The sequence below is a fragment of the Taudactylus pleione genome, unplaced genomic scaffold (assembly GCF_031769625.1).
Source record: "Taudactylus pleione unplaced genomic scaffold, aTauple2 ptg000501l, whole genome shotgun sequence".
Lineage (NCBI taxonomy): Eukaryota > Metazoa > Chordata > Amphibia > Anura > Myobatrachidae > Taudactylus > Taudactylus pleione.
Genome location: NW_028284903.1, coordinates 745803 through 763820, shown reverse-complemented (window position 1 = coordinate 763820; position 18018 = coordinate 745803). Strand labels below are relative to the sequence as shown.

Here is an 18018-nt window from a genome sequence, read left to right as displayed (position 1 = left end):
AGTCGATGGCCATCCCTAGCTGCAGTGCTGCCCGCTTTAATGTGTATTAGTAGCGGTGTGCCAGCACTGAGAAGGAGCTGGGTACATCGCTAATATGATACATTGCAGCGGGCGGCCGCAGAAGATGAGAAGGCGTGATTGTGAGTGGAAACGGCCGGTACTGCCCACGGGGCATGTGCGCTCTGTGTGGGTGGACCGGCCACACCACCCTAGTTACGTCCCTGCCTCATTTAAATAATTTTCACGCTCATCACACGTTGCTTTCATTCTGATTATCGCCTGCATCAGGCACAAAAATGTGCTGAAATCCCAATAAAGCCCAACATTTTGGGGTATATTTACTAAGGTGCGGGTTTTTAGAAGTGGTTTTGTTGCCCATAGCAACCAGATTCTAGCTATTACCTTCTAGAAGGTGCTAGATAAATGTTAAGTAGAATCTGATTGGTTGCTATGGGCAACAAAACCACTTCTAAAAACCCACACCTTAGTAAATATACCCCTTTATGTCATAGAAAACATGAAACCTAAAAACCCTTATTAACATATTTCCACAATACCATCCAAACTTGGCCTGGGGACCTCTTCCCAAGGCTAAACGGTTTGCAGCGAATGAATGAAAATAAATAAATTGGGTTGTGCGTCCCTCTAACAAATTAAATAAGTGGTAAATGAACAAAAAGTGGTAACCTACACAGGTAGGTTAAATGGATGTTGAATAGCCACGGGATGGAGTTCCTGGAGCTATTCAATTGAACGTGCTGTTAAGTCAGACTACAACTACTTAAGTCGGAGAATGCTGGTTACCGCGCCTTAAGCTGGGAGTTTAGTCGCAGTAACCGTCATTCTCTGACTAAAAGTACCAGCCACGAGGCTTTCAGTTTTCTGCTCGTACCTCAGGAGGGTGTGATCAGAAATCCTGTATTTGGATTTAACAGCTTGGTCAATTTAATTTCCCTTCCCGGGGCTATTCAACATCAAGCTGAAACGAATCACCCCCAGAGATTGTAAGCTCCACTAGGGCAGGGACTGATGTGAATGGCCAAACATCCTCCGCAAAGCACTGTTGAATGTGTGCACTGTATAAATAACTGCCAATAAAAACCACCACCAATGCAACTGCTGACTACATGTGCTAAGAACTGAATTAGCGGTGTCCTGGGCTGGTGAAGAGTCCAATTAGCCTCTCAGTCATTCTCAAGATTTGTGGAACTACAGGAAAGGAAAGGGCAGCAGGTACTGGCATGCCCTTTAAGTCAATGGCTGTCAGTGCCAGCTGGAATATGTAGTTCCTCTCTCTATAACTAGGCAAACTGCTGAGAAATTCTGTAAACGATAAACAGTTATACATAAAACTGCTCATCAAAACCGTTTTAGCGGAGAATTTCCTGCAGTTTGACTTTTAATAAGTCTGGCGGTTTGAATAATACCCACAAAAACAAAACACACAGCAAAGTGCGCTTTGACAATATTCCCACTATAAGAATTTGATGAAGTGGTTTCCTTAGTGGTTAATCCATCTTAAATACTTTTTAATATTTACAAGCCTCCATTAAATATGCAAAGTATCGGTATCTGTTCGATCTAATTTTGAACTTGCGTGAATGGTTTTATACATAGGCCATTCTAGCACATGCACGGATTCCTTATTGCAGGGCAGGGTCATCTATATGTTTTACCAGCTACGCATACAGTACATAATGTTTGCTATTTGACCCTATCTAGTATTTGTGACGTATGTACATGCAGAACATGTATTCTGGTAAAAGACAAATATGGAATCCCCCTTCAACATTCTGATCTTGTGGATGTTCTGGTAGGAAATGTCCAAAAAGTATCACAGTTTGTTGGGCCTTACCTCATTTATCACAATAAAATACATGGACACATATGATTAATGGGAAGTTTAAGAAATAAACAAGTCAGCAGCTATTTTTGCTATGATTAGGTGATTTATGAACGGCTTTTACATTAACATGATGGTAACTGAACTGTAATATTGGTCGGGCCAACGGAGGAAGTAAAAAAAAAAAGTTGCTATGCATTGCACAATGTGAGAACTGTCTAAGATTTGAGGATGGGGAAGCAATTTCATAAATGCCAAAATTTCTTACTAGAGTACATAGACGTATTAGAGTTCCCTGCTGTCATGTAAGTGCTAGAGAAGAGGGCTGTGAGACAGTGGGGAGGAGGACCCTGCTCCTAGGAGCTTACAATCTAGGGCAGAGGGGAGACAGACACATGACATGAGGCATGAGTGTGCAGTGGGGGACCTGAGTGCAGGAAGTAGGCGAGGTAGAGATAGCTGAGGCTGGAGGGACAGAGACTTGGTGACACGGTTATGTGGTGGAATGCACTGCTCTCTAACACATATACCATATGCAGACAGAGTCTAGCTGTTCTTGGAGAATTATTAAGTTTCACCAACCCTTATTCAGCATCACCTTTCGTGATATGCTATCACTAATATTAATGCCTTGTACTAAGCCATGCTTTATAGTTCTATGGCTAACATATACAGTAGTAGTAATGCCCAATAGTATGGCACTAATTGTAATGTATACCAGAAGTAGGTGTATGCCAAATAGCAGCTGTCCAATAATATAACACAGAGTTCTCCCCAGGCTGTTTTTTGCGGGTGTACCACCTGGCACTTTGGAAGCCTGCAAGTGGGGACAGTATCTGGGGGCTGTATAAAAAGGACCAGATCCTACAGACTTTGCAGCTTTTTCATAATCAGATGACTGGGCCTCTAATAAGAAGAGGAGAATTAACATATAAAATGTTATTTCAAGTTTAAATCATTATAAGGTCAGGGTTTAAAACATTTTATTATTGCAAAGACCCCACCCGGCTACTTCTTAATGCCACCCGGCTGGAAAAAAATTCTGGGGAGAACACTAACAGTAATACACAATATGATGCCAGTAGCAGCTGCTCAGCAATATGTCAGCAGGAATATGCCAGTTGCAGTTATTCAGTAAATTGTCAACAGAAACACCTAGTAATATCACACAAGCTACAGCTGCCGTTCACACCTGCAACTTCCACTCAGTGCCTCAAGTAGCCTGCCTTGTTATATGCTCACTGACCTGGAGCTGACTGCACTTTCCTGCGCAGCAGCTTCCTGGTTCAGTAATAAACTAGCCAGACAGCCTCCAGATGTGCTCACAGCATAAGCAGGTCCTGACAAATATGCTCAAAATCTAGGAGCCAGCTTCTAAAATAAGTAGCTGTCATTTGCTTACTCATACCTGGAGCCCCGCCTGAGATGCTGATTCATAACCTAGTGCCCAGTCTGATACGCTGACCTACTGTATACCTGGACTCTGATAAACAGACGCATAACCTGGTGCCCAGTCTGAGCTGTAGCCCCATACCCAGTGCCTAGTCTCATATGCAGACTCATGCCTTGAGCCCAGTCCCATATAAAAACCCATACCTGGTGCCCATTCCCATATAAAGACCCATACCTGGTGCCCAGTCTCATATGAACTCCCACGCCTGGTGCCCAGTCTCATATGAACTCCCACGCCTGGTGCCCAGTCTCATATGAACTCCCACGCCTGGTGCCCAGTCTCATATGAACTCCCACGCCTGGTGCCCAGTCTCATATGAACTCATACGCCTGGTGCCCAGTCTCATATGAACTCCCATACCTGGTGCCCAGTCTCATATGAACTCCCATACCTGGTGCCCAGTCTGATCTGTAGCCCCATACCCGGTGCCTAGACTCATATGCAGACTCCTACCTGGTGCTCAGTCCCATATATTGAGCCATACCTGGTGCCCAGTCTCATATGAACTCCCATACCTGGTGCCCAGTCTGACATGAATGTTCATCAGCTACAAAATCATATCTTGTTTTTCAATCACTGTAAGAGTGAACTAGTGAAACTGCCATAATCTGAGATAACCAGGTCGTGCTGCAAAAAAAATAAAAAATAAAAAAATCTATTTTGAAAAAATATCTAATTACTGTTTTATTGCATCATTTTTTTGTATGCCAAAGATATCAAGTACACGATGAGTTTTAGTATCAGTCAGATCCATGGTCTAGCTTAGAGAGACATTATCCATGTACATAGAACAGTGAATATGAAGTAACAATTTAGATCATATTCAAAATAGGATGTGATGTATATTAGACGTTCCCACAGTTAGATGTAATGTATGCAGTCAGCTCTCCTCTAGAACACGTGAACATTTTTAAATCCCTCAGCATTTAACAACGCTGTCATTTCACAAATGGACTCCCCAAATCTTAATGACAGATAGAAGCATCTGCATTGATTAGAGCAGGAATTACTTATTGATTTGAGGTACTAATTACAAACACAATGGCAGAATAATAATCTTCTGGGCTGTGAACTAAATCTACAGCAAAAAGGAGAGGGGGGGGGGGGGGAAGGAGCAGGTGCACACTATAAGCACTAAGAATACAAATGATCAAAATATCTATAATAGACTGCAATAATTAACATGGTTTTAAATGTAAGGTTTCTTAGTATATGTTTGGCCAAAGATGTTTGCCCACCTACCACGTCACGGTGAACCTTATACAGGTGGGTCCCTAACATCTCTAATACTGACACACTGTAGAACTACTGGTCTCAGCATGGTAGCACCTATTATCATGTTTAATAGTAGGATGTGCAGCCCAGCCCCTCCCATTTCCTGTGAACTAAATCTTAAAGTTTAGAAAAAATGATTGGACTACAAAAATATCCATCTAAAAGTGCTGATCTATTGTACGCAGATATTTCCATAATAATTGAAGCATTTGTTGTAGAAATACGCATGTTGCCAAAAATGTCCCTTTCAAATGCTGCCCAATATACAGTAGTTATTAGACCACTGGATTAATTACAACTTTTATACATCATCTGGTTTTTCTGCATTTTTAAATCAGCCTTATAGAAGTTTGTTTCCTCCCCTACTGACCTATCTAATATGCAAGTTATCCAAAATGCTTTGAGCTTGAATTCCAAATCTCATACTTACCTACTGTAAGGGGTATATTTATCCATCCTCTCTTTAAGTGCAGGTTTTTAGAAGTGGAGATGTTGCCCATAGCAACCAATCAGATTGTAGCTATTATCTTCTAGAAGGTGCCAGTGAAATGTTAAGTAGAATCTGATTGGTTGCTATGGGTAACAACTCCACTTCTAAAAACCTGCAATTTATAAATATACCCCTAAGAGAGGGTTGATCTCCTGCATCCTGTCCACTTCCTAGTGAAGTGGACAGGATGGGAAGAAAATACAGCAATTGTGAATTCATATGGAGGAGGCGGGGCTAAAATGATGCTTCATTTAGCCTGGCCCCTCCACACAGACCTGTGATATTGCCGCGAGGGGGGCAGGGCCTAATGACATGAAGAGTCAGGCCCTGCCCCTGAAGTGGTTAGCTGCATTTCCTAAGAGGGGAAACCAAAAGTAGGGAAGTATGATACAACTGTACGTAGATTCTAGAATGGCACAGCTAGTAGCCATTATCAGTGATATCTCACATTTTATTTAGACCTGCAGGTATGTTTGCTAAGACTAGTGGGTGATGTAATCCCTACTAAGAGGCAATGCTGTTGACAGTTTCCTAATATTTTACACGACACTGGAGATTGAATAAGAGGTAGATATTTGTAACCTCATAAGAAGGGTAATGATCAGCCTTACTGTTATATAAGATGACACACCTAAATTGGTAGTGCACAAATAAATTATAAGCAATTTAGTTCTGGTCTATATATCAAGACAAAAGGCTCCCATCTGGTTTGATGCTTTTATAGTAGTCATTGTTTTTTTCTTAAATACCTAGTTGCGATTGTCTTAGAGATGGGACTCGGGGGATGGTGGTGGAGAGCAGGGGGTGGCAGGTTTCCTGGGGTTGGTGTCTGGATATTTGTTGATTTAGTTTCTCAATATGTGTTTTACACATAAATGCTAATAAAATATAACCTATTGAAAGGAATCCCATAACCTACAGACCCCCCTTTGTGGGTTAAACCAATATGTAAAAGAATGAAGCCCATCACTTAAATAAAATCCACGGATATTAATGATGCACAAAAGTTCATAATGGCAAGGAACCGGCGTAAACAACGGTGCACTTTATCAAACAGAAAAGGAGAAAAACAAATCCTTAAATAAAAGTTAGTAAAATAAATTTGCCCACACTTGACCTCATCAGATACACTGTGTTCGGAGGCCATACCAGAATGCTGATATATTAACAATAATGAGATTTGTGCATTAACCTAGAAAAGTATAACTATAAGCCTACCCATAATTGCCAAATATTCTATACTTTATTCATCCTATCCAAAAATAAGGCAAATCATTAACTAATTGAAAGAGCAAGCAGCACATTCTGCACAGTAATGTCAAACATTTTTTACCTATTAATTTGCAGACGTTCGGATGGTCAAACTCCTTCATAAAAGCTGCTTCTCTCAAGAATTCTTCAATATCGCTGGAGCAGAAAATTTCCGCTGGCAGGAGAAAGGAGGCTGTTAGAAGAGGCGAAAAGTGCGGAGGAACAGGCTATGAAATTAGAATCTGGAAGGCTCATTATATCTGTTCTGGAACTGAAATGTGTGCTCGTCTATTGGAATCACTGCTAACAAGGTTCTTGTGATGTCGATGCCAGGAATGGTTTAAAGACCTTCCTTAAAGACTAGCACATAAAAACCTTCACTTTTTGCTCTCAATTTTATGCCTACAGCAGAATGGAGGGATGTCTAGCAGTTTGTGGAACTGTAGTATTTCATTATTAAGTATATGTTATATTTCCAAAGTGTTTCACGGATGCCGTAACACATTAAAACTAGGTTAATGTAACAAAAGTGTAGTAAAAAATAAAACTTGGTTGATGTAACACAAATACAGTTATATCTTTATAGGAAGTGTAGACTTTGACATGTGTTAGTACAGATCTAATAAAAAAATAAAATTAAAATTCACATCCAATATTACTATTTGCCTTATAGTATGGGTTCATTCTCTTCATTAAAATCCCAGTGAGTGTCTATGAAACAGGCTTGAGACGCATGGATCAATATTGAATTAATAATGTTACTTTTAGTTACTTTATGGTTGTTAACACTTGGTAAATTATAGAAACCAGGCAATTTAATAATTCATCACCCATAGTTTTGTACGTTTGGGTCCGAACAATGCAAGATACACTCTTGCATCGGTCCCATTGTGTACACATTAATCAACAACCCTCGCTATTTTTATAGTCTTCCCCAAGAAGTGCTTCAGTTAGGGTGCCAGCACCTCTTCATGCCACGACTGGAGGATTTGGATCTTAAAATATCCACTACTGCTCTCTAACTGCCCCCCTACTGTTCGATCATACGCTATTTAGTAAAAGTAGCAATAATAACAGTAAACCATTTTGAATGATAATGTATTAAATATACATATAAACATTTATTATGACCTACCCAAGTAGTCCCAATCAGTCTTCTTGTAATTTACTAACATATAGTAGCCAGAGATTGTTAGTGCTGACATTTAGTACCCAGAGACTTAGTACTGGAGGTGTACCCTAAACTCCCCCCCAAGTGCATAACTATAATCACCCTTCTCCGCAGCCTAAACGTAAGCCCCCTGGGGGGGGGGTGCCTAACCTTAACCTCCCCCCGAGGGTGCCTAACCCTAACCCCCCCTTCCCATAGCCTAAACCCAACCCTCCCGGGGGGGTGCCTAACCCTAAGTCCCCCGGGAGCCCTAAAACCTAACCCTCCCCCCGTGCCCGGCTTACCTTCGTTCGGTATGTCGGGCGTCGGTCTTCCGGCGTCTGGTTAATGACAGGCGTTAGGTTTTTTGACGCCTGTCATTAGTACCACGCCAGGATTACAAAGTCTGGGAACCAGCGGTCAGCATTTAGACCGTCGGCTTCCAAACTACATCCTGAAGAAATGGCGTGGATATCTCTCTGGCAGTAAGAGGGATAAAGAGTCCCACTCATTTGAATCCGGGTGAGCCCATAGTTAGTTGCCCTCAAAATTTATATTTCAAAGAGGACAAGGAAAAGTGGGCTCTGCTTTAAACAATTAGGGCAATATCCTATTAGTCACAGCAACTTACTGCGGCTAATCCACAGACAGCCAACAGCGCTATCCAATTAGCCCTGATGCCGGCTCTTAACAAGGGTTTTGTTTTTCTTGCATCAGTACATAGGATCCGCGGCTTTTCGCAGATCCTGTGTGTTTTTGGGCGAGAAAGTAATTTTCCGCACACAGTAATGGGCTATAATTGGATAGCCCAATAATGACCATTGGGCTTTTATTTCAATAAAGGGTTTTTTTGTACGGCAAATTACCGCAGGTAATAGGATACCTCCTAAACCATATATCTCAAATTTGTTCATTAAAACATCAGAAAAATTATGTTATGTATTTAGTATATTTTATGTCCACATCTTCTTTACATTGAGTCTATAATATACAGTGGACATATTCAGTTGTATTCATTTACAAAATAGGTATTTTGATCATTAATTTGTGTCTGTTCATCACTTCCAGGTACGGACCATAACCCGGAAGTACTTTGTGCTTAAAAATAGACAATGGCTTCAGTGTGAATGAACCAGAAGAAATTAACCATTCAACCCGCTTCATGGGAGGACCAGAAAAAGAAGGTTCCAGACCCATTCCTATTGAGTTCTCTTGTAGCATTTATTACACATCACCTGGAACCAGTTCTACAGTATTTATTCTTGTTTATTTTTATGATCTTAAAAAAAAAAAGGTTCTAATTAAGTGAGATTAAATTGTTTTACAGTATCACAAATAAAATGGGTTTAAAGTACTGGGTCAGGTATTTTGGAGGGACTGTATTGATGGGACAGGTGTTTTTAGGATTGCAGGTGGCTGCAGCAGGGGTATATATATATTTTTTTTTTTAAATTGCACTTTATAGCCACAAAAATATACTAACACCCATTTTAATGTACCCCCAAATTAACTACAACAATTATTTTCTCCAAAAACTATTGCTTTTTATCATTTTTGAACACTTATGCAAATATGCATATAACATCCATTTGACACAATTTAAGAACCAAAAACACTTTTATCAGGGCTATTAATACACTTCTATGTTGATTTCCTATGTCAGTTAGGCTTTTTATTAGGTACAGACTGATTTCTCCAAAATGTGCTGTACAATTCGCTCGTTTCACCATTCGCAATTTTCTCAAGTATGCGTTTGAGTCTTTTGTAATAGGATAGGGCAAAAAATGGGAGCACGCATTGCCAAAAGACTCAAAATATTGCACTAAAACTGGCGAATAGAGCGAAAACTTCTCAGGTGTTAAGTTTTCGTTTTATCGCGGCTAATTAAATCTGCCCCTATGTCTATCAATTTGATTTCTTTCCGCGTACTGCTGGGGGGAGACATGCCATTGGTGACAGGAAGTCTACTGATGACCTCAAAACACCCTTCTATATGCTGTATGACAAGTCTGTTTGAAATAAGCACTTTACCGTTAGAATTATACTTCAAAGTTCTCCGCACCCCGATATGGTGAACAGGTGATGCCATCTATGACAATACTCCTATTCCTCATTATGGCCACTTTTCTCACAAAGGAAGGTTCATTACATTACTGTATTAAATTACTGTATGTACCATGTTTCTTCATGCCTACTTCTCGGAAATAATTAAAGAGAGGAACAACCCACAATATCATATTGACAATCTAGAAAGAAAAGCGGTCTCGCTCTCTTTATGATTTATTTGCAGCATCTATTGAACAGTGACTAGCATTACACCTAATGCTTTGTATTATCTGTATATTATGTTCTTGGGTGGAACGAGAAGAAATGCCGGCTGCAGTTGATATTCACAATAGCTTTGTTACATCATTATTTCTAGATTAATGTTATACTTACTCTTTAACATCTTTACAGCAACCTTCTGCAAAGAGCCATCATCCGTTTTTAACTGCGCCTCCCTGACAGAGCCAAACTCTCCTGATGGGCAAATGAAATTACACAATTTAAGTAGAATAATAATTGTGGAAAAATAGAACAATCAATCTTCCGGTCATAGGACAAATGTCATGAAAGTTTCAAAGAATTAACCTTCAGTTGCTTAAGAACCTAAAGAAGGGTTGGGTACAGGATGCCAGCGGTCAGAATCCCGACGGAGGCATCCAGACAGGGTTAGGATACAGACACTTGTCGGCAGGGCTATACTTCTGCCGGAACACCGTTCCGGAAGTTTGTGTGGAAAATGAAGTCATCCAGCACGGCGTTCCGGAACCGCACAATAGGTTTTGTTTTTTTTCTCCATGCTGCATAGAAAAGTGCAGCTTGCGCTGGGGGAAATAATAGCGCTTGGCCGCTGCCTGCATGTCCCTGACTCCAGTGTGACTCACTCGAACAGCGGCCATCCTGCGCTATCTGGCCGGCTGCTAAGGGTCCTAACAAGAGGCGGAGCCTGTCAGGACCCTGAGCAGCCTCCCAGATGCCCACTGCACGATTGGGGACAAAACTTCATACATAGCAACAGCTTGGACAACTTCTATGGCTACATGAGTAGGAGTGGTACTGCACAGCATGTGTGGTGACTGCATTAGCCCCAGTGTGAGTGCTCCTGCACAGCACTGTGTGGTGGGTGCATTCCATCAGAGCCGTTACTAGACTTTTTGGTGCCCGGTGCCAGAAAGAGCATTGGCGCCCCCCCGTATGCCTCTGACCCTCCCATTACCCCTGTGTGCCTCTGACCCTCCCATTACCCCTGTGTGCCTCTGACCCTCCCATTACCCCTGTGTGCCTCTGACCCTCCCATTACCCCTGTGTGCCTCTGACCCTCCCATTACCCCTGTGTGCCTCTGACCCTCCCATTACCCCTGTGTGCCTCTGACCCTCCCATTACCCCTGTGTGCCTCTGACCCTCCCATTACCTGTGATGTTGAGCATAGCTTTAATTCATTTAAATGACAAATGCGTTCAGAAAAATATATAAGCATTAAGATATTTCTTTTAGCTTCAAATGAATCATCATTTCATCCTCAATAGAAGTGACACTTAGATTTTACCCATTTAATATGGCCAACAGAGATTTCACATACCTCCAATAATGGGGCAGAGAAACCCCTTAAACCACCTGTTAGCGAGCACAAAATAAAACATAATGAGCAGGCTGTCACCCCGCCCACTTTTTAGCCTTCTTATAGAGGTACTCTGTAATAAGATTGTGTCACATTCTAAACATGCAATATTTATATCTCATGACACCATTAAGTATTTAAGAGCTCAACTGTCAGCACTTACCTTTTCCTAATGTCCGTCCCAAGGTAAACTGCTGCTGTTGTATGAGGACATCTGTCAGTTTCGACTTCAGCTCATCACTTATCCCAATACTGTCCACTATAGGTGCAGATGTTACACAAAAATATATTAAAGGAAATTGCTAAAGTCACAGATAAATTCCAGAATCTACCTGACGACACTGACACCATTTTATTGGCCAACATTACATATTAATAACATGAGCCAATCAACCATATTCAGTGGGTGCAGTTATTCCTTGGCTTAAGCCAATATTCAGCCCATCAACTTGCTAGGAGCAAATGACATCACTTTTGTGTTTCATACCTCATACTAGTTCCCATTGGATGGATAGGCTGAACATTGACTCAGCTCACAAAATGTCTGCCTTGCCTTCACTGCGTCTAATGGAGAAGTCGACTTTACTAGCAGGGAGTTTGCAGCGATATTGCTCACGGAGATTGTTAGTGTTTTGTACAGTATGGAGGTATTGCCGGATGCTTGTGACATTTGACAGAGCCACAATAGTACTGAAATAAGTAGGTTAAAATGTGTTATAAATAAAGTAAAGTGGGAGGCTAAGCACCAACGAGTGAATGTATGCACAGTGAAAAGCACAGTTTAAAAGTGAACCCAAATAATTGAAAGGACTATGAAAATGACCTAAGTAGGATTTCTAATTGTTTTTGGGTACAATCTGCCTCATCATAAAAAGAAGTCTAATGTCTACAACGGTAGAACTGTAAAGTCTATTCCTGCAAATGACACTATGCTTTGAGTACCAATTACATTTCAAACTGAGGGGTAGATGTACTAAGCCATGGAGAGAGATAAAGTACCAATCAATCAGCTCCTGTCATTTTTCGAGCAAAGTGACAGGAGCCAATTGGTTAGTACTTTATCTCTTTCCAAGGCTTAGTACATAGACCTCTGAGTCAGTTACATTAATAGAATCCAGGGGGGCCATGGAATGGGTACCCATGCAGAGTAGGTATTTCTGTGCAGTGGCACCTACAAACCGCGAAGATGGCCACCTACTGTCTGATTTGGCCACACATATGGATGGATGGCCAAAATCAGACTAGATCACATGCACAGGCTGACACTGGTCATATGCTGATAATCATTCTCGCACAACATTTTGGGTCTATTTACCGATATTATAGTTTATGTGGCCAACAGGAGGTAACGTTTTCCGTAGGGTCGTTTTTGTTCGATACATCTACCACTGGTCATTTTTGTAGTTCAGCTGCATAAACTATTCAAAAACAGAGTTTCACAATCGTGCTATTATTACTATAAATATAGGAAGCATTGTGACTTACATGTTGCTTCCATCACCTCTGTACCTCTCCTGTTAAAAGACCTGGCTGCTGTAAACTGGATCATCGGACCTCCCCGACCCAACATTGTGCCAAACATGTGTCTATGGAATAAAATATTCATAAATACACAAAACAGAACAGTCATCACTGATTCACTACCTAGGTGTGTATAATAATGCAACATTGTGTCAGTGTTATGTTATATGTATAATACATTCTTTTTACGTATTATTTATTTGTTGAAGATCAAACATAATACAAAATGTTCCAACCATCAAAGAAGAAAACAATTGACATAACGTATAATAGAAATATTACAAAATAAGGTCACATTTTATAACAAAACCTAGATAAATCAAAAATAAGGAAAGGAATGGAAAAAAGGGAAAGAAAAGAAAGGGACCCTCATTACCAAGTAACAAAACTATGTATAATAAATTCTATTGTTTTTTCTAACAGCTATAACAACAGTTCTCTCATTGCTACTACCTAGGTTTGCCTAATGCTACTGGTGGCATAATATTCAATGTAACACACTGCAATCATACAGAAAAACTGGAAAGGCACCTAGTATGGGGAGGCACTTTTGGCGCAAACCTGGTCCTCTATGGTCGATATATTGATGACATAATTATTATTTGGGATGGGGATCACCAGTCTGCACTTGATTTTGTCACTCACCTTAATTGCAATGGATATAACCTAAAATTCACACATGATTATCACAAAGATCGGATTAATTTCTTAGATTTGACTCTAGAAATTAAAAATTATAAAATATGTACCTCCAATTATATAAAAAAGAGGTGGGAAGAGATGCATATCTACACTTCAATAGTGCTCACTACCCCCCATGGAAGAACAATATCCCTAAAGGGCAACTTCTCCGATTAAGATGGAATTGCTCTGAGTTAGCAATTTTTGAGAGACAAGCAAATGGGATGTTAGACGCCTTTCGACAACGAGGCTATCCAGATTCCTCCCTCGAGAAAGCTCTTGAGGAAGTAAAATCCATAAATAGAAAAACACTTTTAGAACCAAAAACTAAAAAGATACCTCCCAATGACACTTCTGGAAATAGAGAAATAGCTTTCATTTCAACATACAATAATCAATGTATAGAAATTAAAAATATTGTAAAGAAGAATTACAACATTTTGAAACAAGATCGTATGTTGAATGATCTTATTCCCAATACACCTGTTTTTATATAAAAAAAAAACAGATCTCTTAAAACTTTACTAGCCCCTAGTTTTTTAAAATCTCCAAAAAACAAAGATGATGTTCAGATTATCCCCTGGTTACCAACTAAACCAAAAGGCTTTTATAAATGCGGGGGTAATAGGTGTTTGACTTGCAATCATGCAGTTAATAAAACAACAATTGTTAAAACATGTATAGAAGATAAAGACTACACAATTGATAGTTTTATTAATTGCAATACAAAGTTTGTTGCATATATGCTTTCTTGTGTATGTAATTACAAATATATTGGTAGAACCACTAGAAATTTAAAACATCGATTCCTAGAACATCGCAGAAATATTATTAAGAAGATACGGTCTCATAGTGTCTCTAGACACTTTTGTGATGTTCATAATGGAGATCCAAGGAGACCACCAAGGAGACCACTGGAGTATTTCCTCATCTGCCAAGTGTCCACACACACACACAAACGATTGGATTGACCAACTTGGATCCATCTTCCTGGAATATTTTGTTTGCCTGGGGACACTTCCTGCACTTTTGTCCATCCTCAAAGATTGGGATTCTTCAACAGACCCTGCCGTACAGTTTGGAGGACTCCAAGTGCAGCATACCATTGTATGTCAATAGGAGTATCCTCCTATCGGTATTAGGATCTGGTAACTATACCCTGGACATTTGAACTATACACTAAATTTGGTGTGTCACGATTCCATCCAGTGTCCTTGCCTTTGGACTTCATACATTTCTAAATTATCCAAGTGACATTATTGTGCATTTTTTCACCCAATATTTGGCATATACATTAACAGGAAGTGTGTTGATGTGGTCTGTACCTAATGTATACATTGGCTTATTAACCATATAGGTTCTTATCGATTTTAGTGTCTAACATTTTTATTAAAGTGACCTATATGGTCTATATAATTTTAACAATATTTGTGACAGTGCTTGTGTTAAATTCATCAAAAAGTGCCACTTCATTCTGTATACGGTTTGTTTTTTATTGGGCTTGACTAGCCCTTTTTTAGTGGCAGCTAGAACTAACCACTCATTACAGCGGCTGTATCCAATCTTTTGGTATTTCTTTTGCAAAAACTGGAAAGGCCTCTGCTGAATTAACTCATTTATTTCAAAGATTCTACAGACCTGTCCTCATACATCTAGCCTCTTTGTGCATTAAACAGCCGTTCTAGTCGCGCCATGCCGTGATTTGGTAGCGCCGAGAGTCTTATCGTGCAACTTCTTCCCTACAAATGAGTCTTATTAGCACAGCGATGTGAATAAGAAGCACATGTAGCTACTGCTGATTAAACTGATATGCGGCATGTCTATATTCTGTGTGCGACTGTGGGTGTATCTGCATGCGAAGCGCTACGTTACAGCGTCACAGCCGCTAACACTAACATTTAGCACGCAGATACACCCGCAGTCACACACAGAATATAGACATGCCCCAAGCCTCTTGTGCATCCTATTTCCATCACTGTGTGAATAAGATGCATTTGAAGGAAAAAAGTTCCATGAAAAGACGCTCTGCGCTACAGAGTCCCACGGCGCTCGCACGTTATGTGTAACGCGACTTGTAGCACACGGAGGATAAATGTATGTGGACACATCTGTATTTGCCGTCAGTTTTAATTGAAGTGGGAAAAAAAAAGAGAAGACTGTAGGTGCAAGACTTATGAGGTGGCACCCATGCCAGGGTCCATACATTTTTTGGGTTAATTCTCTTTATTACCATAATAAATTCTTCACTTACCCAAATCTTGTTTTTTTTCTTCTCTTTCGCAGAAAGATTAATGTCATTGCCACAACTGTGACCAAGGCAGTGAGGATACCCAAAACCAGAGGCACCCAGGACATCCTAGTATGAGGGTGTCTTTGTTGGCCTACAAGTCAAAAGAACATTTTCAGTAAGACAAAGAAAAATTATATGATGTTACAATGAGTCCTGGTAATTCCAAAACGGGCACAGCTTTTTTTTTTTTTTTTAATTTAAAACCTGTATGCCAATTTTCGCATGTATTAATGTAACAAGTTTAACATTTGCTATTTACAAATAAGTACAGCGTTAAATTCTGGGCAGATGCATTTCAGAACAACTGTCTCTCTAACAGGGTGAGAGCAACGTGAAAAAAAAAACCCCTGCAAAGTATTGGTTGTATAAAAGTTATATTTAATTATTTGTGGATGCAACCAATTATGATTTAGTAGAACATACAAATCACAAATAAGTGGTTATTTTACATCTCATAATGATGTCAAGATACATTAATTCATAATTGCTTTACAGTCAAGCACTAAAACATTATTTGCACCAGAACAATAATGCTTAAATGATACCCATAGCAAAGGTTTTATACATGTCATTTGTTACTTGATATGCAATGATCACAATAAACATAAAGGTATACATACACAGACACACTGGTACCATACATTTCACTGCTTACTGTAGAATCAGTAGGTTTTTTAGGTTTCAAAATAAGCTAAACATTACGAGCTAGAAACAAGATAATGTATTGCGGGGAAGAGAACATTTAATGCAAAAGGAATTTTCGGAAGAAGGGGATTTAGGCAAGAAATTCTGGAGATAATCATCAAGAAAGACATATGCAAGGGGTGTGCCAGGCTGCATTTGGCACACACATGCCTTGCCCACTTGGGATTTTGCATAATTACAATTAGGATTCTATGAATAGAACCTGCAGGTGCATCTAGGAGCTCAGCTTTATGCATGAATGCTAGTAGCCAGCCAAATCGGGCACAAAGGAAGTGAAGAACCCAGCAGCCTGCCAGGAATTTATTTTTGGAATATTTCAGCAGGCATAGTTTATACAAATCGCTTTGTTTAAATGAGTGTTAGCTGTTCAGGCTGCTCAACAGGCCCCCAAGAAAACTCATCAAAAGTAATTTGTCTTAAAATGAAAAATAATTAAACCATTAGCAGCTAACTGCAGTGTTTCATTAATGAGTTATGCTTCATCAGAATTACTGTATCAAATAATTGGGGTAACCCTTCGAGTTTCAGGTGGATTGATGCATACGAGGTCTTGTAATAGCTGCTTATTATCACAGTTCTAGAGAACCTTAGCTCTCCTACGTATTATGGTGCACTTTGTGGCTGCACTTTGATAAAGAGTCTCTGAAATTAGGCACGTCGTTTATTATGTATTGAAGTGTGTTCCTGTAACATGTCTATAGAAGGAGGTGGTCTGAATGTCTGGGATAGACTTTAAGGGATGCAGATCCCTTTATCTGTTGATCTCCAGAAATATGATAGAATTCTATTGAATGTATGTGTATTTATAAAGATCTGCTGAAGCTATAGGATAAATAAATTTCAGATTGAGGGATATTTTTTATTTATTTTTATTTTACCTGGATCTTATTGCATGCTGTCAATGGTGACTTCATTCTCCTTGTCCAGCACTAGAATATGTCCTAGTGGCACAATGCCACTACACACAGAGCTAAGTCTGAATGCTGTACAGCAATTAGGAGCAAGGAACCAAATGAACTAGTTCCTGGCACCAAGCTTTGACCCACAGCCTGTCACTGTCAGAGGTGGTCCTGCAATGGTGGGCTTGGTCAGCTGTGTGCTGGTGACATCTTTACATGTGTGCACAGTTTGTGGGTTACGTAAATGTCCAGTCACTGCACTGGGATTCTAATGCTTGCCAGGGAAAACAGGACATGCATACAACAGGAACTTACAAGGTAGATTAAAACAATTTTTACATGAAAACAAAGGAAAGGTAGGGATTAACTGGTGAGAGCTGACTGTACATACTAATTGAATGAGGGTGCATTGGTGTGGCTAGTAAGATTTGATTCTGCTGAAGTAAACTGGTGAGTGCAATCTACAAAACAGTTCAGACTTGCAAAGATTATAATGATCATCCTTTATTTATATGACGTCACAAGGGTTCCACAGCGCCTTACAAAGTACATAGAAAAAGTGACTTACAGTACAAAACAGTGCAGTACTGGGACATGGTTTATAAACATTGCTGCAACAGCAACTAGAACACTCAAATAAGCAGCAGGGCAACAGAAACTAAAGGTTAGGTACCATTGGAGGTATGCAGGAGATGATATAAGTAAGGGAAAGAAAAGCACATGAGGGAAGAGGGCCCTGCTCGTGAGAGCTTACCTTCTAAAGGGAAGGGGCAGACAGACAGGCGTGACACAGACAGG

General features: G+C 40.0%; 1 protein-coding gene across 1 annotated transcript in view; it reads right to left on the bottom strand.

Moving 5' to 3' along the window:
• Nucleotides 1-18018, bottom strand: part of TYRO3 (TYRO3 protein tyrosine kinase) — a 214023-nt gene that overhangs the window by 35920 nt on the left and 160085 nt on the right. Inside the window, exons 10-14 of the mRNA XM_088449938.1 lie at nt 15578-15707; nt 12610-12710; nt 11288-11383; nt 9902-9982; nt 6395-6487 (exon numbers count right to left, since the gene is read on the bottom strand). Coding sequence (XP_088306064.1) covers nt 6395-6487; nt 9902-9982; nt 11288-11383; nt 12610-12710; nt 15578-15707 — 501 coding nt within the window. The remainder of the gene's footprint in view (nt 1-6394; nt 6488-9901; nt 9983-11287; nt 11384-12609; nt 12711-15577; nt 15708-18018) is intronic.